The 19,678-nt window shown below is 39.3% G+C and overlaps 1 protein-coding gene across 1 annotated transcript in view; it reads left to right on the top strand.

The window, feature by feature from the left end:
- The first annotated feature begins 227 nt into the window (after positions 1–227).
- Positions 228–19,678, top strand: part of spata20 (spermatogenesis associated 20) — a 39,635-nt gene continuing 20,184 nt past the window's right edge. The window contains exons 1-12 of the mRNA XM_048232979.1: positions 228–698; positions 2,625–2,768; positions 2,893–2,957; positions 3,286–3,440; positions 5,283–5,426; positions 5,952–6,153; positions 6,291–6,421; positions 11,457–11,561; positions 11,857–11,931; positions 15,194–15,406; positions 16,147–16,339; positions 18,828–18,996. Of these exons, the coding sequence (XP_048088936.1) occupies positions 508–698; positions 2,625–2,768; positions 2,893–2,957; positions 3,286–3,440; positions 5,283–5,426; positions 5,952–6,153; positions 6,291–6,421; positions 11,457–11,561; positions 11,857–11,931; positions 15,194–15,406; positions 16,147–16,339; positions 18,828–18,996 (1,787 nt within the window). The 5' untranslated portion in view covers positions 228–507. The remainder of the gene's footprint in view (positions 699–2,624; positions 2,769–2,892; positions 2,958–3,285; positions 3,441–5,282; positions 5,427–5,951; positions 6,154–6,290; positions 6,422–11,456; positions 11,562–11,856; positions 11,932–15,193; positions 15,407–16,146; positions 16,340–18,827; positions 18,997–19,678) is intronic.

Here is a 19,678-nt window from a genome sequence, read left to right as displayed (position 1 = left end):
TATTGCATTTCCTACATGAGAACGGCAAATAATTCCTCCAAAACTACAGTTTTGAAGTAGTGCAGTTATTTTTGTAAGGGTAGTAGTGTGTGGGCCAGTACAGGCCTGGGGACCCAGCCGACACTCAGAGAAACAATAAGAGTCATTTTACTATGCATGGGCCACACCTGGGCCAACAGAAACAAAAATAGTAAATTGACTGTGTGTGCCACACATGGGCCCGAGCAAATTGGTTGTGTCAGTTTTCAGTGATTGGGCCATTCTTGGGATGGAGACCAAGCCAGAAGTGGGCCAACACAGAGGCAAAGGAGTGGCTCAAAAGTGGGCCAGACATATTTTGCTGTGAGAAGGCCTACATCACTGCTCCCTCTGCATTAATGAAAGCACGCCGGCCACCTGTCACACACGACTTCACAAACATAACGGCAAAACATTCAGTCATTTGGACAGCCGCAGATATTTATATAACCTGGGCAAGAGTGGGTTAAAAGACTGCGGCGATGCAATATGCTGAGGCTGGCCTGTACTCATGCACCGTCTTCAGCCAGCTATATCAATTCGTCTCGGATTTTAAGCCATGCAGTTTTTAGAAGGGTAAATTCGCATTCTCTGGTTATCAATCGTGGACGTAACATTGCACAAATCCCATTCCATGACAGATCTCCAGTACTCGTCAGGTTTAGGACGTCCCGCAACAGGTAAGTAGACACAAACTGGTCTACAAGCTAGCCATTTAGCTAGCTGTAGCCTTGACCCAGACTGCTGTGTGATAAAGGCAAACATAACCCTCAAGAGCTAGCATTCTGCAGCTAAATTGCTTAATGGCTAGTTGTTAAACTACCTATGTTATAACTTATAATTTACTGTAAATTGAACCAAAAGTGAACTTGTTTACAGTTTGAATGGTAACATGTTTAACATAACATTACGACACGGACAAGTACCACAGGGTGGTTGTAGTAACGTTAGGTTTTGGTTTGTTTACAATTTATGAAGGTTATTGATGTTTCTAAGTTTGTGCTAGTAACGTTAATTAATCGGTTGACACGGCACAAAACGTGCCACTTATATAGAAGCTAGCATGCTAACCTAATGAGCGGGCAAGGTGGCCGACAATGTCATATAACGGTAATTATTTTCCTCGTTACATTATGTTCCCATGAATAGCATTCCCTGTCCTAAATTAAGGATAATCTCGCTGTTACTTCATCAGCTGTTGTCTCCTGTGCTGTGCTGCGGTGTGAAACGCTTAGCCAGAGAAGCTAGCCTTTGTATTTCCGGGGCATGTTTTAACTTATGACTCTGAGTTGTGTTTGCCCACTTTGGTGTTGTATTTTAGATCATGCAGAGAATAACAAGGTTGAAGAAGTTCTCGTTATTTTGGACCTTTATTACACTTCCTGTAGGCTTACCAATTAAGTTGCCCAGTGGTAGGTATTAATGCAAAAATGCCATGTGAATCGAAATGTTCACATTTGTACCTACTGCCTATATACCCTGCCTGCTCCAAACCTGCTAAAAAAGGTTATCTAAACATGCATGCACATTACCACCAAGATCCGCTCTTCACACAGCATTTCCCTGTGAACTCTGAGCTCTGTGAACAGCCAGCCTCTTTAGCAATGACCTTTAGTGTCTTGCCCTCCTTGTGCAAAGTGTCAATGGTCGTCTTTTGGACAACTGTCAAGTCAGCAGTCTTTCCCATGATTACAGAGAGACCATTTAAAGGCCTTTGCAGGTGTTTGTGGCACCAGGTGTCTTCAATATTGAACCTTTTCACAATATTCTAATTTTCTGAGATACTGAATTTGGGGTTTTCATTAAGTGTCAGTTATAATCATCAAAATTAAAATAAATAAACACTTGAAATATATCTGTCTGGAATGAATGTATACAAGTTTCACTTTTTGAATGGAATTACTGAAATAAATCATCTTTTTCATGATATTCTAATTATATGACCAGCACCTGTATATTGAATTTCCCCTGGGGATCAATAAAGTATCTATCTATCTATATTGTGCAAAGCACTATGGAGGCATAATGCATGGATTACCAGCAGTTGCATAATGGAAATAGCTCATTATAGAATAATGAAATGCCATTTGAAAAATGTCTAGACATTTTCAGTCGTATGGGCTTCATTAAGTCACAAAAAGGACCCACCTTTTTCAATATCTTCTTTGGTCATTAATATGCATACTGCTCCATTGTCTTGAGGTAAATCCTAGGAACAAGCACTTTTTTCTGTTGATTTTTCTTATACTCTCTATCGACTTTCTTGGACACCAAGGACTGTAGCATATGATTCTCTGTGCTACTCTACAATGGCTTCCATTAAGATATGGGAAACATTAGACATTTAATTTGCTCAATAAAGGTAATAGTGTATGTTGTGGCCACACCACGGAGCAAAATACTTGATGTTGTTTTTCTCCCTCTAAAAGTACGCCCTCTGAGTGTGCATGTCAGTCAAAGTTAACAACTTAGATACCTTGATATAACAACATGGAAGACATTTTAGTTTGAAGATTTAGTTGAAGATAGTTAGGTGTGAATGGCGTGATATTTTTGATGCATGAAGCTAATAGATCTGGTGTTAAAAATGTGTTGTCTCTTTACAGGGCAGCTGGAGTAGTTTCCTTCAGTATGGCGTCAGGTGGGGAGGGACCTGGTACCTCATCTCCAAGCCCTTACAAATACTCTAACCGCCTGAGTAAAGAGAAGTCACCCTACCTCTTACAGCATGCACACAATCCTGTGGACTGGTGAGACCACTTATTGTACATCAGAATGTGAACCTTAGTTTCTGACAGAACACAAAGTTTTACTTTGTTCTTGTAGCTGAAGAGAGTTTTGTGTTTGAACATGGATGAAACGTTCTGTTGCTAGGTTTCCTTGGGGCCAGGAAGCTTTTGAGAAAGCTAAAAGTGAAGACAAGCCCATATTCTTGTCAGGTGAGATTTTAAAACGAGGAGATCACAATGTTGACACTGAAGGGTTATTGTTATGAATGCTATTGCTCTTTTATTCAGATAGGTGCCATTTTGTTTCTCTACTAGCAACATTTTTTAGACCACTTTCCAATTTGTAATATTGTAGGGACAGTTTCCCGTGCATTGATTAAGCCGAGTCCTAGACTAAAAGTAATGAAAATCTCCACTGAAAGCTTTTAGACTAGGACTAGGTTTAATCCATGTACGGGAAATTGCCTGGTAGTGCTTTAAAAGCACTACAAAGTGTAACGTCCTGCATACTATTTACATGAATTTTTTTCCGTTTTAGTTGGTTACTCCACATGCCACTGGTGCCATGTGATGGAGAGGGAGTCTTTTGAGGATGAGGAGATAGGGAAAATCCTCAGTGAACATTTTGTGTGCATTAAGGTGGATAGAGAAGAGAGACCAGATGTCGACAAGGTTTACATGACATTCGTGCAGGTGAAGATTTGGATGTTTTGTTTGCTTGATTCTTCGCGATAAAAAATTTGCCTGGAAAATCCAGAACCTGATAATCTAGAAAGATTAAGGGTCTGGCCAAGAACAATGTAATGGCCTAACTCGAGGGGCGGCAACAAGCATGCATTTAAAAATCTCACTGCACACAATTGGATAACACTAGACCATGTTTACTCTGAATGATTTCGGACTTCAACGCAATCGGATAACACTACGACCAATGTGTACTGTCCTCCAACGTTGCAGCGCTGTCTTCATCAGTTTAGCTGGTTCCCCGGAATGTTGGGGTAAAAGTAACGTGCATCATTGCTCTTTGCCAGAATGTCTCGCAGAGACAATTCCATTCTGCTGTCGCGAGAACTCTGGATTTCTAGGGTAATAGAAAATGTTCATAAATACATTTAATACTACTTTCAAATGCATTAGCGTTACATCTATTAAAAAAACAAAAAACAAAAACAATACAATTATGAATGAATACATACATTATTCTGGTGCAAACTGTTTGTTAAGGAAAGGAGACAGTCAAGTTGATACTCAGCCACAAAAAAGACAGGAGACTTTAATTGCCAATAATTTGAATATAATAAAAGATGAGAGTGGTGTTGAAATTGTTTTTGGACAACTGGAGTTTTCTTTTCTAATGTTGTCTTGAGCTTTGATCACAAACTAGACTGGGTAAACCCAGCCTGATCTGCCAGCGATGTTTTTTGCGCCCTGCAGCTCAGGTTGGAAACCTGTGCATCTTTCTCTGCTGCTTCCGTTAACATTTTGCCGGGACCAATCACAAACTGGCTTATCTACCTGGCACGCTTTTGGCAGATTTAACACGATGACAATAGAGAACCGACGGCAAAGTCTCTCTCACGACTGTCAATCCAATTCCCTTTAACCTTTTGACGATGCTCAATGTCTTTTTTAAATTAGCAAACAAATTGATCGACTCCCCAGACCTATGTTAAATCTTAAAAGATTGAGCTTGGTCTGGTAGCGAGACTAATCACAGGCTGCACAATTATTGCAATAGTAATCGTAATCGCAGTATGAACCAATGCCATTACCCAATCGCAAAAGTCCCAATCGCTAGTCATGTACAGTTAATTTTGTCACATTTCTTTTATATTAATTTCATCCAAACAAAGGCACTTCTGGTTGGTGGGTGTGTGTAGGCTCGATGGTGTTTTATGCCCCCAACGTTGTCTTCAAGGCAGCGCTGCCTGGAAGGCACTAGGGTTAGCCATGGGTTAAGTTTAGGGTTGGGGTTAGGATTAGGTGCCTTTAAGTCAGCGGTGGCAGCGCTGCCTGGAAGACGACGTTGGGGGCATAAAACACCATCGAGCGTTTGCGTAGTGCGTGAAGGGCACAGAAATTGATTGCTGAGCTTCACAGTCGGTCGGGGGTGCTGTGCTTCTTCTGCACCAGGCATGCTCACCAATCAGGGGTGGCACAAATTAAAGAGACATTTGGAATATTGAACTGAATCAATTGATTGACTTTCAAAAATCATAGTGCTAATCGCAATCACAATATCTGTCAGAAATCTCGGAATTAGATATTTTTCCCAAATTGTGCAGTCCTAGACAGTCTTTAATATTGTACATGCTTACAGTTTATTTATTTGGTGAACAGTTTAGTTTATATTTATACCATTATGAATGCGTTATGAATGCTTTAGATCTAGTTAAAATAAGATATATTGGTGATATATTGTTCATAAAAAGTTTAGAGTAATACAATCTCTGTGCAGGCTCATCTTGGTACCACTGACATGTAAAAGCTGAGACAGTGATTCATGGTGATGGGAGTTTTTGGCTTTCCCACTAGGCAACAAGCGGAGGTGGAGGATGGCCAATGAGTGTGTGGCTTACGCCTGATCTCCGACCCTTCATTGGAGGGACATACTTTCCTCCTAGGGACAGTGGGCGGAGACCTGGACTGAAAACCATTCTCTCGCGAATTTTGGAACAGGTTGTAATTATACAGATTATGGAGAGCATTGTAGAACAACAAAATATTAATGAGCCAGATATATCCTGTTATTATCAAATGTTGCCATACTGTATCTGGACGATACCTTTGTATGTTTTTGCCGGTATTTTGATTAAAATATGCCCCCACTAAAACCATATGAACATCAAATTTGGCAGCCAGTAGACACCCTTCGGCTTATCTAGTTGTTTGCAGAATGACATAACATATTTTTGTTGACTGTAGTCAAAATATCCTCCTCCTAATGTGGTTTGACAATGTGGTTTGTCACTACCCGGTGATGAGATATTGACATATTCCCATCTGTTTTTAATACGCAAAAGCTGTCCCACCATGGCCTAATTGTGGAAAATGTGTTAATGCAAGGTTTAAAATGGATACATGTTTTTGTCATACTATGTTTGAGTAGGCAGTGTATAGATAAACTTGCAGTAGCTTGTAACACTAGCGAGTAGCCATAGTTTTTATTTTCCTCATACTGTCTTTCTGTGGTATGTGCTGTAGTGGCAGGGGAACAGAGAGGCGCTAGAGTCCAGTGGGGAGAGAGCACTAGAGGCCCTCAGGAAGGGAACCACCATTGCAGCTAATGAAGGTCAAACACCTCCCTCAGGCCCTGATGTTGCCAACAGATGTTTCCAACAGTTGGCTCATTCCTATGATGAAGACTATGGAGGATTTAGAGAAGCACCTAAGTTCCCTTCACCAGGTAACCAAGTTATTAAAAATGGCTACATTATATCAGCATGTTTTGTTTGTTCAGTCCCAGATAGTGACAATTTGAAGGAAACTGAGCAGACGTTTGACTGCAGGCACTGATGGCACATGAATTTTCCTACTTCACAGTGAATCTGATGTTCCTGATGTCATTCTGGGCGGAGAACCGCACTACCTCTGAGGGCGCAGAGGCCTTGGAGATGGCCTTGCACACTCTTCGTATGATGGCACTCGGGGGCGTCCATGACCACGTGGCACAGGTAATCAAAACATCACATGGATCACAACATGTACAGTTCACTAATCTGAAATGTAAGGTGAAGGATTACAACAACTACAAAAAAGACAGCAAATTTAAACTCAGGGCAGACATACCATCAGACACTCATACATACAGTCAAAGCATAAAAGTCCATTTTAAAATGAGAAGGGTGTGACCATTTTGCCTTTTCATACTTAATGAGTTTACCCACAGCTTGATTATTTGTCATTTTTGTCAATTTAGGAAACCAAAACTAACTTGCCAGCAGATGGGGCAAGAGTAGCACTTGCAAAATCTAAAAAGCACCCACCAAGTGATTGAAGAGAGAACCAGCACAAGTATGGTATTGCGATGATTTAGGCAATGACATAATGCGTGAGTCTTATTGGATCTTATTGGACTGGATCATCTTTATTTGTTTCAAGAATATGCCCCACTCCTCTGCTCTCCTCTCTCCACCTTTTTAAAAGGCATCCTTTATATCTTACACGTTTGTCACCATAATATGATCTGTGGTACTAGTGGATAAAATGAAAACTATGTGCAGTCTTAATCTTCTAGATACTGTTTCATAATGAACACAACACAATTTTTTTTCCTTATGCTACTGTTCAAATGTTTGGGGTCACTTTGAAATCTCCTTGTTTTGAAGAAAAAGCCACATTAAAGCCACATTAAAATAGCACCTGATCAATCAGTAGTATGGTGTAGACATGAATGTTGCAAGTGACCATTGTAACAGGAATGGTTGATTCTTAATGCAATATCTGTACAGTAGGTGTAAGTGACAGAGGCCTTTTATTAGCTACCATCCATCCAAAGGCGCACTCTGTCTGCTAATACAAAGCCTCACTCAGAAAAGAAAAGAAAGAAAAAAATCATCGTTTTTTTGCGTTCTCACACGCTCCCCCGTAATGATAAAGTAACAGGTCTCCTCTGTTCTCACACGAAGGCATTTAACGGGTTCACGTCTCTGCAATCTTTCAAGAGTAAACATGCAAGGTCAGGTGTATTATCTTTGCTACAAACTATTCTAGCTATTATTGCAAAGGGTAGACCGTTCAGAAAGGGTACCACTAATGGTAGGGTCTGAGGTTGATAAATGACCACTTAGAGTTAGCATTCCATTACATTGACCCCCATTCATTTGGACGTCACTTTGACATCAAATAACTTTACATCTAAAGCGTTTTAAGCCTTTATGTGACCACAGTTTATTTCCAAAGAAATACAACATCGTACGACTGATACCTTACCTTGTATCTCACTCTATGACCCCGTAATAAATGGTTTTCTAAATTGTATTTATTACAGGCTTTTTCATTTAAAGCTATAGAGAATTAGAAAGTATTCGGAAAAAAAAAAAACTATTAAGTGATATTTTGTTGGATTGGCACTATGTTGGAACAAATCACCTTCCAAAAGCTGCACTTTAACTCAAAGCACGTTCTTAATATTCTGGGTGTGGCTACTAGATGAGTGACTGTGTGACAGTCTGTTGTTCAATGTCACGTCTATGTCACCAAACTGAGCTTGTGATATAAACGATGCCCAGGAAACTGGTTCAAATAGGCTTCACTTCTCTCCATTGAAGTTGTATGACTGCGAGATTTAATCTTTGCTATGTATCTCCAATCTTTGCTAGCTACTGTATTTCTTAACCAGTGGCAGTTACTAGTGTGTTTATGAACTGACCAAGCAGCAGAGCTGCACAAGCATCCTTTTAACCCTTTCCCTTATATTAATAATAATAATAATGCATTTTATATACAGTATAAAGTGCCTTTCAAGACATCTAAGATTGCTTATGCTGTGATTGAAGCACTGTGGCTCTACTGTAAGCTCTAATTTTAAAGATGTATTCAAGAGTGTTTTAAACTAAGTAGCATCTGCTAGATATTGTGAACAATGCAAGCTAACAAAAGCACAGTTTTAGCAACTAACATTAATTTGCAACCAAGAAACATGCCCGAACATTGCCTGAAGCAAGGCTGAATGTCTCAAAAAAATGTCTCATATTATTAGTATAGCGGGTAAATCTGCCCTTCTCAAACCCGCTTACCAATTGGCTTGTTTTCACACAGAAGAAAAGTGTGTATCGCACTACATTGCAGGTGCAGTGTTTGCTGATTCAACTTTAGCCTTTATCTTGTGTGTAAATGGGGCTCAAGTTTAGAATTTTAAAAGGCTAACTAACTGTTCATTAGATAAGCCTTTTGTAATTATGTTTGCACAGCTGAAACTGTTGCCCTCATTAAAGAAGCAATACGACTGTCCTTCTTTAGAATGGAAATTTAGGCCCTGGTTTTAAATGCGCATCTTTTTTTCTCTCGCTCTCTCGGCGAGCATTTGTTCTGCTGCCAGCTTGTGCCAATAGCCTATATCGTTCAAAATGCTTGATTGCATTGCATTCTCCACTAAAAGCTAAAAATTCATGTACCACATCAGCATTTTTGTTCAGTGAATCTTTTGTAAATTGCTTTTGCACTATTCACTCCTTCGTCTTCAACATTCCCTGTAGAATTCTCAATATTTTTTGCCTCAATTTGTCCAGTTACATAGTCTGTCTGTTCTTAGTCTTGGATTTTGTGAAATAAATTTCTAAATAGGCTATCACCTGCTTGCTGCACTTCGGTCTGCACGTCCTTTTAAAACCACATATTTTTCTCTCTCAAGCATTTAATCTGCTGCCGGCTTGTCTCTCCACATCGTCCAAAATACTTGATTGCATTGCATTCTCCACATTTTTTGCTAAATTTTCATGTACCATATAAGCATTTTTGTTCAGTGAATCTTTTGTAAATTGCTTTACAATTACCATCGGGCCTATAGGCCTATTGCCTGGCTTGCCTCAGCTTCGGTCACGTCCTTTTAAAACCGTCTTTTTCTCTATCGTGAGCATTTCATCTGCTGCCAGCTTGTGACTCCACATCGCCCAAAATGCTTGATTGCATTGCATTCTCCACATTTTTAGCAAAATTTTCATGTATCATATCAGCATTTTTGTTCAGTGAATCTTTTGTAAATTGCTTTACCGTTGGGCCTATAGGCCTATAGCCTGGCTTGCTTCAGTCACGTCTAAAACTCCATCTTTTTCTCTCTTGTGAGCATTTAATCTGCTGCCAGCTTGTGACTCCACATCGCCCAAAATGCTTGATTACATTGTATTCTCCACATTTTAGATACATTTTGGTGTACCACATGTTATTTTCTTTCAGTGAATCTTTTGCTTTGCAATTACCTTCCTGCCCTCCTCTTGGCTGCCTTCACTCTTTCGTCTTCATTAACATTAATCTTTTTGGCCTCAATAATCCAGTTACATAGTCTCTGTTTTTGGTTTTGGATTTTGTGAAATACATTTCTAAATAAATGCGACTTATAGTCCGGTGCGACTTATATATGTTTTTTTCCTGTTCATGACGCATTTTTTGACTAATGCGACTTATACTCAGGAGCGACTTATAGTCCGGAAAATACGGTATTTATATAATAACATTTATTTATTTACGATACATGATACATTCACAAAAAAACGATGTCCTTAAAGGCTTGTTTTTTCCTCATTTTGATTTATATTCCTCCTTTTAGCCAATTTTATCATGGTGTCTTAACTTTTGCACAGCACTGTATAAACTATATAGACTTCTCTTTCATGTCATTACACTGTATTGGTGCTGTGCAGGTCGAATTGAGTGCCTGTCACTTTAAGGTTGTGAGGCTTGCTTGATTCTCACGGTTTTAAGCTAACTTAGTAGCGTTGTTGTGCATGGTGCATAAGGATATGTGGATGAAATATATTATCCATGTGTTTTCCATGTCGTTTGGTAAAATAAATGCTCAAAAGCCTAACAACTCGAAGCAAATCTATCTTGGATTATAGGAGATAAGTGTCTTGTATCATTTCTATGATTTCGGTGAGCCCTACAGGAAATTACAAACTATCTCCAGATGTAAATGGTTGCATATCCTATAACCGAAATTCAGTTAAACCCACCAATAGGCTAGACCTTAGTTGCACAGCCTAGGTATGTTAGCAACACAGGGCTTGAAAGCATTGACTGTATAACAAACAAAAACAAAACAATGCATGGAATTTATCTGGAATAGGCTAGGCTACTGAAGGTATGGGCGAGCTACCTCGATGTCGTGTTTAATTTGGTTCATTGGTTAACATAATGTAGGCTACGTTTTTTTGCTGATGTCTGCTGATAAAATTAAACATAAACACAAACAAACGTGATCTCCTGTGGAATCCCTGACTGCGCCTTCAACGTTAGCCTACTATTATTTGTTGACATCAAACCTGAAGGAACTGCAGCTGTTCCCCGGTTCACTATGCGTTTTTTTTTTTTTTTTTTTTTTAATTAGGCAATTGTTTTGAAGCTGCTGACTACATTGTAGGGGAAACACTGCAGAAGTTGAATGCTTCAACATTTTTAAATTCCGCATACTGTGACATCGTGCTGCGACGTGGTTATGGATGTTCGGAATCGTTAGTTAACGTGTGGATGTGTACGATTCCGATGGATCGGAACGTTTGGAACCGGCTCCAAACCGGAAACTGGAACCGATTCCCAAGCCTAGCAGAAGGTACACCTTTCTCGTTGGAATTTGACGCCAAGAACCCTTGACCATGCGTCAGACCTTTGACGAGTAGGGAGTGAGACTGGGTTGATTTTGAATGGCTTTGATGTGTGTTTATCAGGCCCATAAGTCTTATGCATTAAATAGCTTGAAGACAATTACACTTGAATTGTTTGAACTGTGATGAGATCTTATCAATTTAACATATTTAATCATTTCACAATAACAGAATGTGAAATCTTGTCCTTGTCACCCCCAATGCAAGGGTATTATATTATAGTATTACAGTAGGCTACTATAGTGTAATACACCATCTATAAAAGTTCTAGATTTATTAAACTTTGACTGATGTTTTCTCCTATTTTACTTTCATTTTGTACTTTCAATAAGACTCTCCCTCCATCTCTTGTGCTTTCTCTCTCCCTCCCCTTCCTTCTCTGTTTTCTCAGGGTTTTCACCGTTACTCCACAGATTCCTCTTGGCATGTGCCCCACTTTGAGAAGATGTTGTACGATCAGGCCCAGCTGGCGGTGGCCTACATCACAGCTTACCAGGTGTGTTTGTTTATGTGCATCTGTATGTGTCTTCATTCTGGATAGTCATAGATCACAACCTAGACTAACACACTTATTCAGCATAAAGCTTGAAGGTTCATTTTATTGGGTGGGAAGGGAATGCCCCAGTTTGTTTGTTTTCCAAGCATTCATTCTCCGCTATACACTTTTTAAAAAATAATGTATTGTATTCTTTGGTAAGAAGTAGGGTTTTCTAAGGGCATATCATATTAGCTTACATTTGACTTGAAAGGCTACATTAAGACATATGTCTCTTTGGTTGGGTTGGCCACAGGTGTCCAAGGAACAGTTTTTTGCAGATGTGGCTCGTGACGTGCTGCTCTATGTCTCTCGGGATCTGAGTGACAAGGTGAGCCATCTTCCCCCTCATTAGTGCCGGCGTCTGTTAGCCCCTGCTGACGCGGCACCGTACCACTGGCGACAGATTGCTGAACATCTCCCACATAGCCAAAGCCCCTCGTTTTGAGGTCAACTCATTTCTGTACTGTAGAAGGAACACAATGGCCAAACCATAGTGTGGTGATGAATTGGCCTACCCTTACATGTAGAGGTCACAATTTAGACTAACTATATTGGTTATGATTATGTTTTCCATGATTTATAGAGTAATTCTACGTTAAGAAAACATGGTAATATAAGGCACATTCACCAGTGGTCATTTTTGTTCAAAAAATAATGGAATAATTAATGTCTTATTTTTTATATAGTATAATTGTCATACCAGGTAATCCAGTGGGGAAGGATTATGATTAGAGGCAAGTGTTCTTTTGCTTTTTACAACATAATATGGAAGGACGATAGGAGATTGTCTCTGTTTTTTATTTAGTTCTGAACATTTTTTGTACTGAAGTAAAGATATTCTTTTATAGAGTATATTCTCTATTTACAAAGTGGATTAATACTGTAACATAAGCAATTTAGCACAAAGTAGGTACAGTATTAATGTACTGTAATATAAACAGTGATATGTTAGATATTGTAATGATAAAAAATAAGAGGGTTCCAGGAGCTCCACATATTTGGCCCATGATTTTGCACTTGTAATTTAAGAGAGGCAGTGGGGAGCTGATGGCTTAATATTGCAGATAATATGTATATGAATATTCCTAAAATTAGAGTAGCTTGCTCACTGCCACCCCCAAAGATATGCCTGTGATGATGAATATTGCTCCTTTTTAAATTTCTTAGTTTCTGTTATTAATCTTCTGGTGTCATCTTGGCAACTACAACATGGAAACCATCAAAGATGGCGCATTTAGATCAGTATTTTACAAAGCTTTTTGAATAAGGTTGCCATATGCCATTTAAGATATTTTACTCACTGTCTCTGTAGTTTTGTTCAGTTATGATCATCTTCCAGTGGAAAAAGCAGACATTTCGCCAAACTGCTTTAAAACCTCAGTGAGAAACATATTAACATAAAAATAACACTTCTTGTATATCATTGTATATGATTAGCTGATTACATCATTTTCAGTTTGGATCAACATTCATTTACTGTGTCCAAGTCCAATTTGAATTCACTGGAATGGTTCCTGACCACAGTGAACACAAGGAATGTGTACTGGTAGAACAAGGCTGATGTGTTGTATGCAGACATTACTCTTTCTAATCTTTGAGTTTGAGCTTTTATCGCTTTGGGTCTTTGCTAGTATTCATATACCTGATTGTGAACACACCGCACCACTACATTATCACAGTCATTCTGTGGTCTAGGACAAACTGTCAAACCCTGCACTACAGTATACTATAGTGCAGCCGAACTGTCCCTGCCTGCATGTATATTCAGGTCAAATGCATACGGTGTATGTATGTACTCTTGATTCCACATGACCTATCACACGTATAATCCGGGCGACAAAATCAATAAAATTGATGTCAAAAAGATTTCAAGTAAAAAGGTAATACCATTTTATTATTGTTTATCAGTTACAGATTTCAAGTAAAAAAGTAATACCATTTTATTTATTTACAAAAAGTCCTTTGACAACACTGGGGAAAGAAGAAGACATATCATTCACAGCCTAACAGCATGTCCAGACAGGATGCGATGAGAGCAAACATTAGTGATACAATTTGTTTAATTACATTGTTTTTAATTGGAGTGTCCAAACTGCAAGCGATGCGAGCAGCGCGATGCAACACAACGTTTTGAGAGAACTTTTGTCGGACGACCCGTTTCTATTTTCTTTCTGTTGCTCTCGTTGCTCTGCTATTTTGGATGAATGAAATATGGTGCAATAGAAGGGCATATTTAATGGATTCAGTGTAGACAGACATACATAGACGGTCGCTCGCTCAGATCCTATTAGGACATTGTGTAATACAGAGCATATCATGCACCGTAATTTCCCAACTATTAGCCGCGGTTTATACATTGATTTTGCAAATTTTTTTCATCTATGAGTTTAATACACGGGGGTAGTTAATATGGTATTAATATGTTTGTTTGTTTTTTAACTTGCATAAAACACTGTCCTGCAGGCCCCGGCTGTGGTGCGACTGGCTGGGGCACCTGCACCGTACGCCGGCGACCCGGGTTCGATTCCCGCCCTGTGGTCCTTTCCGGATCCCACCCCTACTCTCTCTCTCCCACTCACTTCCTGTCATTCTTCACTGTCCTGTCATTAAAGGCATAAAAAGGCCAAAAAAAAAAAAAAAAACACTGTCCTGCGGTTTATACACAATGCGGCTAATACACAGGCAGGAAATTACTGTAACAAAATCATTCCTGCGAACAGAGATTAAGAATAGTTATTTCTATTGCATACTGTGTATGTGTGTACTCTTGATTCTGCATGACCTATCACACGTATAATCCGGGCGACAAAATCAATAAAATTGATGTCAAAAAGACTATATTTGATTTCATAATGGGCAGAGTGGGCCTAATAGGTCTGCCTGCATGTGAACACACATGGTCCAGAACACGGCCACGTGTCTGCTCTAGGACTTGTCAGTCCACTGCCTGTTGCCCTCCACTTGCTCCCTGTGGCTGCTCACAACCACATTCTATATAGTGTGGCGTACAAGATGAAAAGCATGTTCTTACCATGACCATAACATGACAGAAAATGTCAACTCCATAATTGAACCGACATATTGATACAAATAACAAGAAAATCCCTTGGCAGTTATATTTCATGACATATGGCACACTATACTGGTCTAGGGATGAAATCCCCTTGAAAAAGTCAAACATCTTTTCCACTACATTCCGCAAATATTTTTCCAAAATGCATCAGTTTTCATCAGTCAGCTGTTTTATGGTTGATATGTGTATGGCAAGTGTGCTGTAGTTATTAGCTCACTAGTTTAGTCAAAAGCATCCATAAAGCATCTTAAACAGCTGTCTTTTCAGCACTGCAGTCTACAGTCTGCCTTTGCCTAGCTAGTATGCCAGCATGGGAGCTTGTGATATCAAGTGCCATACATTTTATATCTTCTGTTTTTAGACTGTTGTTGACATGAAATGTCATGAGTCATCTGTTTTATTGATAATTTTAAATTACATTTGTTCATTCTGGATTAATAATGTAAGCCCCCAAATAGTGTTTTAGGGGATATCCCAGTGACAGATCCTATATTCCTCTTTATGCTAATCTCTGCAGTCTGGGGGCTTCTACAGTGCAGAGGATGCGGATTCTCTGCCCACGCCTGAATCCAGTGAGAAGAAAGAGGGGGCTTTCTGCGTGTGGACTGCTGCAGAGATTAGACAGCTGCTGTCTGAGATCGTAGAAGGTGCCACTGGTGGTGCCACCAAGGCAGATATCTTCATGCACCACTATGGCGTCAAAGAGCAAGGCAACGTGGAGCCTGAGCAGGTGTGTGTGTGTGTGTGTGTGTGTGTGTGTGTGTGTGTGTGTGTGTGTGTGTGTGTGTGTGTGTGTGTGTGTGTGTGTGTGTGTGTGTATTCTCCAAGACATTAATGGGTAGACATTAGACAATATTCAGGCACAACACAACCACAAAGTTGCTGAGTATCTTGAATGCCTAATTTCCAGATGTGGATGCATGCATTATGAAGAGATGTTTAATAGCAGACTTTGTATTGACTCTCAGATGTGGATGTATGCATTATGAAGAGATGTTTAATAGCAGACTTTGTATTGACTCTCAGATGTGGATGTATGCATTATGAAGAGATGTTTAATAGCAGACTTTGTGTTGACTCTCAGATGTGGATGCACTGTATGCATTATGAAGAGATGTTTAATAGCAAACTTTGTGTTGACTCTCAGATGTGGATGTATGCATTATGAAGAGATGTCTAATAGCAGACTTTGTATTGACTCTCAGATGTGGATGTATGCATTATGAAGAGATGTTTAATAGCAGACTTTGTGTTGACTCTCAGATATAGCAGACTTTGTATTGACTCTCAGATGTGGATGTATGCATTATGAAGAGATGTTTAATAGCAGACTTTCTATTGACTCTCAGATGTGGATGTATGCATTATGAAGAGATGTTTAATAGCAGACTTTGTGTTGACTCTCAGATGTGGATGTATGCATTATGAAGAGATGTTTAATAGCAGACTTTGTGTTGACTCTGAGGGTAGGATCCACACGGGGAGCTCCTGGGCCAGAATGTGCTCATTGTCCGCTACTCTGAGGAGCTCACAGCAACCCAGTTTGGCCTGGATGTGGAGAGGGTTAATGAGATTCTGGCCAGCAGCAGGACCAAGCTGGCTGAAGTGAGAAGAGCACGACCCCCACCCCACCTGGACTCTAAAATGCTGGCCTCATGGAATGGTACGAGCTTATGGCTCCATATGATCTCAACCCTCAGGGCATGGACGGATGCCAGAGGGCTAATTTGAAATGACTGCCCATTTAGAGCTGATGCGCTTTTTGGGAATTCTCACAGGACTGTACCATGTCAGGATAACAAATGTGAAGATTCTGTAATGGTGTAGGTGTAGATGTAATGGTTAGGGCTTCAGATCGGCTTTGCCTCCAAAATGTATTGATCATCCGTTAAAACTAATTATCAGTGTAATGCTATGACCAAACAGCAGCCTGTGACAGTAAGCTGTTATTGCATCTAAAATTCTAAGCGCTTAGAGTGACAATTACCATTGATAGTAACATGACACAGAAATTGACATGGACAATGATGGCAAATGACAGGTCTGGGTTTTGCCAAGCCAAGCCAAGTCAATGTTAATTAGTCACAGATTTCAAGTAAAAAAGTAATACCATTTTATTATTGTTTATCAGTTACAGATTTCAAGTAAAAAAGTAATACCATTTTATTATTGTTTATCAGTTACAGATTTCAAGTAAAAAAGTAATACCATTTTATTATTGTTTATCAGTTACAGATTTCAAGTAAAAAAGTAATACCATTTTATTTATTTACAAAAAGTCCTTTGACAACACTGGGGAAAGAAGACATATCATTCACAGCCTAACAACATGTCCAGACAGGATGCGATGAGAGCAAACATTAGTGATAAAATTTGTTTAATTACATTGTTGTGTCCAAACTGCAAGCGATGCGAGCAGCGCGATGCAACACAACGTTTTGAGAGAACTTTTGTCGGACGACCCGTTTCTATTTTCTTTCTGTTGCTCTCGTTGCTCTGCTATTTTGGATGAATGAAATATGGTGCAATAGAAGGGCATATTTAATGGATTCAGTGTAGACAGACATACATAGACGGTCGCTCGCTCAGATCCTATTAGGACATTGTGTAATACATGTACCATAATTTCCCAACTATTAGCCGCGGTTTATACATTGATTTTGCAAATTTTTTTCATCTATGAGTTTAATACACGGGGGTAGTTAATATGGTATTAATGTTTGTTTGTTTTTTAACTTGCATAAAACACTGTCCTGCAGTCTCCGGCTATGGCGCGACTGGCTGGGGCACCTGCACCGTACGCCGGCGACCCGGGTTCGATTCCCGCCCCGTGGTCCTTTCCGGATCCCACCCCTACTCTCTCTCTCTCTCCCACTCGCTTCGTGTCATTCTTCACTGTCCTGTCGTTAAAGGCATAAAAAGGCCAAAAAATATATACTTAAAAAAAAAAGAAACACTGTCCTGCGGTTTATACACAATGTGGCTAATACACAGGCAGGAAATTACTGTAACAAAATCATTCCTGCGAACAGAGATTAAGAATAGTTATTTCTATTACTTGGTGTTTTATTCACCTATGAAATAGTTATCTTGGAGGAAAACATTAATTTCAGGTTCCTCTCAGCCTTTTTCAAAGCCTTCAGGAGTATCTTTTTTTCAGGAGCCATTTGAAAAATTGGATGAATAATGCATTGGGGGACAATGGTGACTAATGAATTAAAAGCTTGAATTAAATGACAGAGGCATTGTTTAATCAGTCTTTTTGCGCATACCTCCTCCATTATCCTTTCCAAATTCCCATTTGATATCTCTACCTGTAAAGTTACTTCCCTTCCCTTTCTGGCTGCTTGTGGTGTAGGGAGATATCGAGAAGTTTGACTAAGTAATGAGTCAGCGGTTTTAAAGTTCTACAATAATAAATGACACTGTTGCCGTGCATCATTTATCTGGAGTGCCAAGTGCAAGACATGCAAGACACTGACATTGGTTATACTGGTGGAAAAGCCTTTAATTAAAGGGTGCCTATCATGTTATGTCTTTCCTGTGGAAGTCTGTGATTGAGGCACAGCATTGCTTGTAAATAGCTTTAGTGTGATAGACATATACAAAGTAAAGTTGTTATTAGTCAGCTACAAGGCCAAAAGTAAATAATATAACCAATGTTCAAGCATCCCATGGCATGACTCATGGCAACCCAAGACCCATGATTCAAGTCTTGTTAGGGACTATGCTCCTAAAACAATGGTGAAAAATGAGAAAGTCATATTTTAAAAGCATTTTTAAATGTATGTCCCTGATAATATACTTTTATGTATGTGCTAATTATTTGTAATGTGTAAGGTAATATACTAATTTCTTTGAGAGGTGTTCTTTGTGAACATATTTAAGGACACATCTGAGGCTTGTAATTGTATGTGACAATGACTACTACTACTACTACTACTGCTACTACTACTACTACTACTACTACTACTACTACTACTACTACTACTACTACTACTACTACTACTACTACTACTACTACTACTACTACTACTACTACTACTACTACTACTACTACTACTACTACTACTACTACTAATAATAATAATAATAATAATAATAAGAATAATAATAAGAATGGTAATACTAATTTCTCCTCTTCACTACAGGTTTGATGTTGTCTGGCTTTGCGTGTGCGGGAGCAGTACTGGGAGATAAGGCCCTGCTGAAGAGAGCTGAAGAGGCAGCTCGCTTTCTGCAGAAGCACCTCTGGGATGAGGGGGACCGAAGGATTTTGCACTCGTGTTACCGTGGCCAGGAGATGGAGGTGGAGCAGATGTAAGCCTGCAGCATTATCTTTCTTAGAAGTCTCTTTAATGTTAGTATGCAGCCTCAGAAATAAACCTTCACTTGCCTGAATATGCTGAAGTCCTTAAGAGGGACTCTTAATGAAATAGTACAGTAGGTTTCACAACATCTTTGAATGTTACTGTTGAGTGATTTTGTTAGTTTATTTTGCATAGTGTCTGGTGCTTTTTCTAATGTGTATTAAGGTATATGTGTAAATGTTGGCATGGCTGGCGGTTCAGGGTAAAATTGGTTTTATTATCATAGTAATGAACAGTCCAGTTGAACATAAATGCACATAGGCTCATCAAGAGGTTTAGGATGACAGTGGCACAAAACACATGCCATTTCACCACGAGTTGTCATGGCAGTCAGTGCCCTATATAACAGTATAGGCATCATGGTACCGTTATCGGTAAGATAGCTCTCAGAATATGTGATGGTATGACCGCATGTGAGACAGCCTATTATTGACATGGAAATGCCATGACAATTACTAATGGCAGTGACATGACACTGACACGGCCAAGGAACATGACGTCATGATGATTTATGATATATGATATCATATCCGCTAGAACATGTTGATGATATTTTTTTGTGCAAGGTTCAAAGGAAGTCTTACCTAGGTTTTCAAAATAATCTAATTAAGTTTTTTTCAATTCAGTAGAAC

Source organism: Alosa alosa, chromosome 22, assembly GCF_017589495.1.
Source record: "Alosa alosa isolate M-15738 ecotype Scorff River chromosome 22, AALO_Geno_1.1, whole genome shotgun sequence".
NCBI classification, from domain to species: domain Eukaryota; kingdom Metazoa; phylum Chordata; class Actinopteri; order Clupeiformes; family Clupeidae; genus Alosa; species Alosa alosa.
Note: the sequence above shows the minus strand (reverse complement) of the source record. Positions and strands in the feature narration are given on the sequence as shown.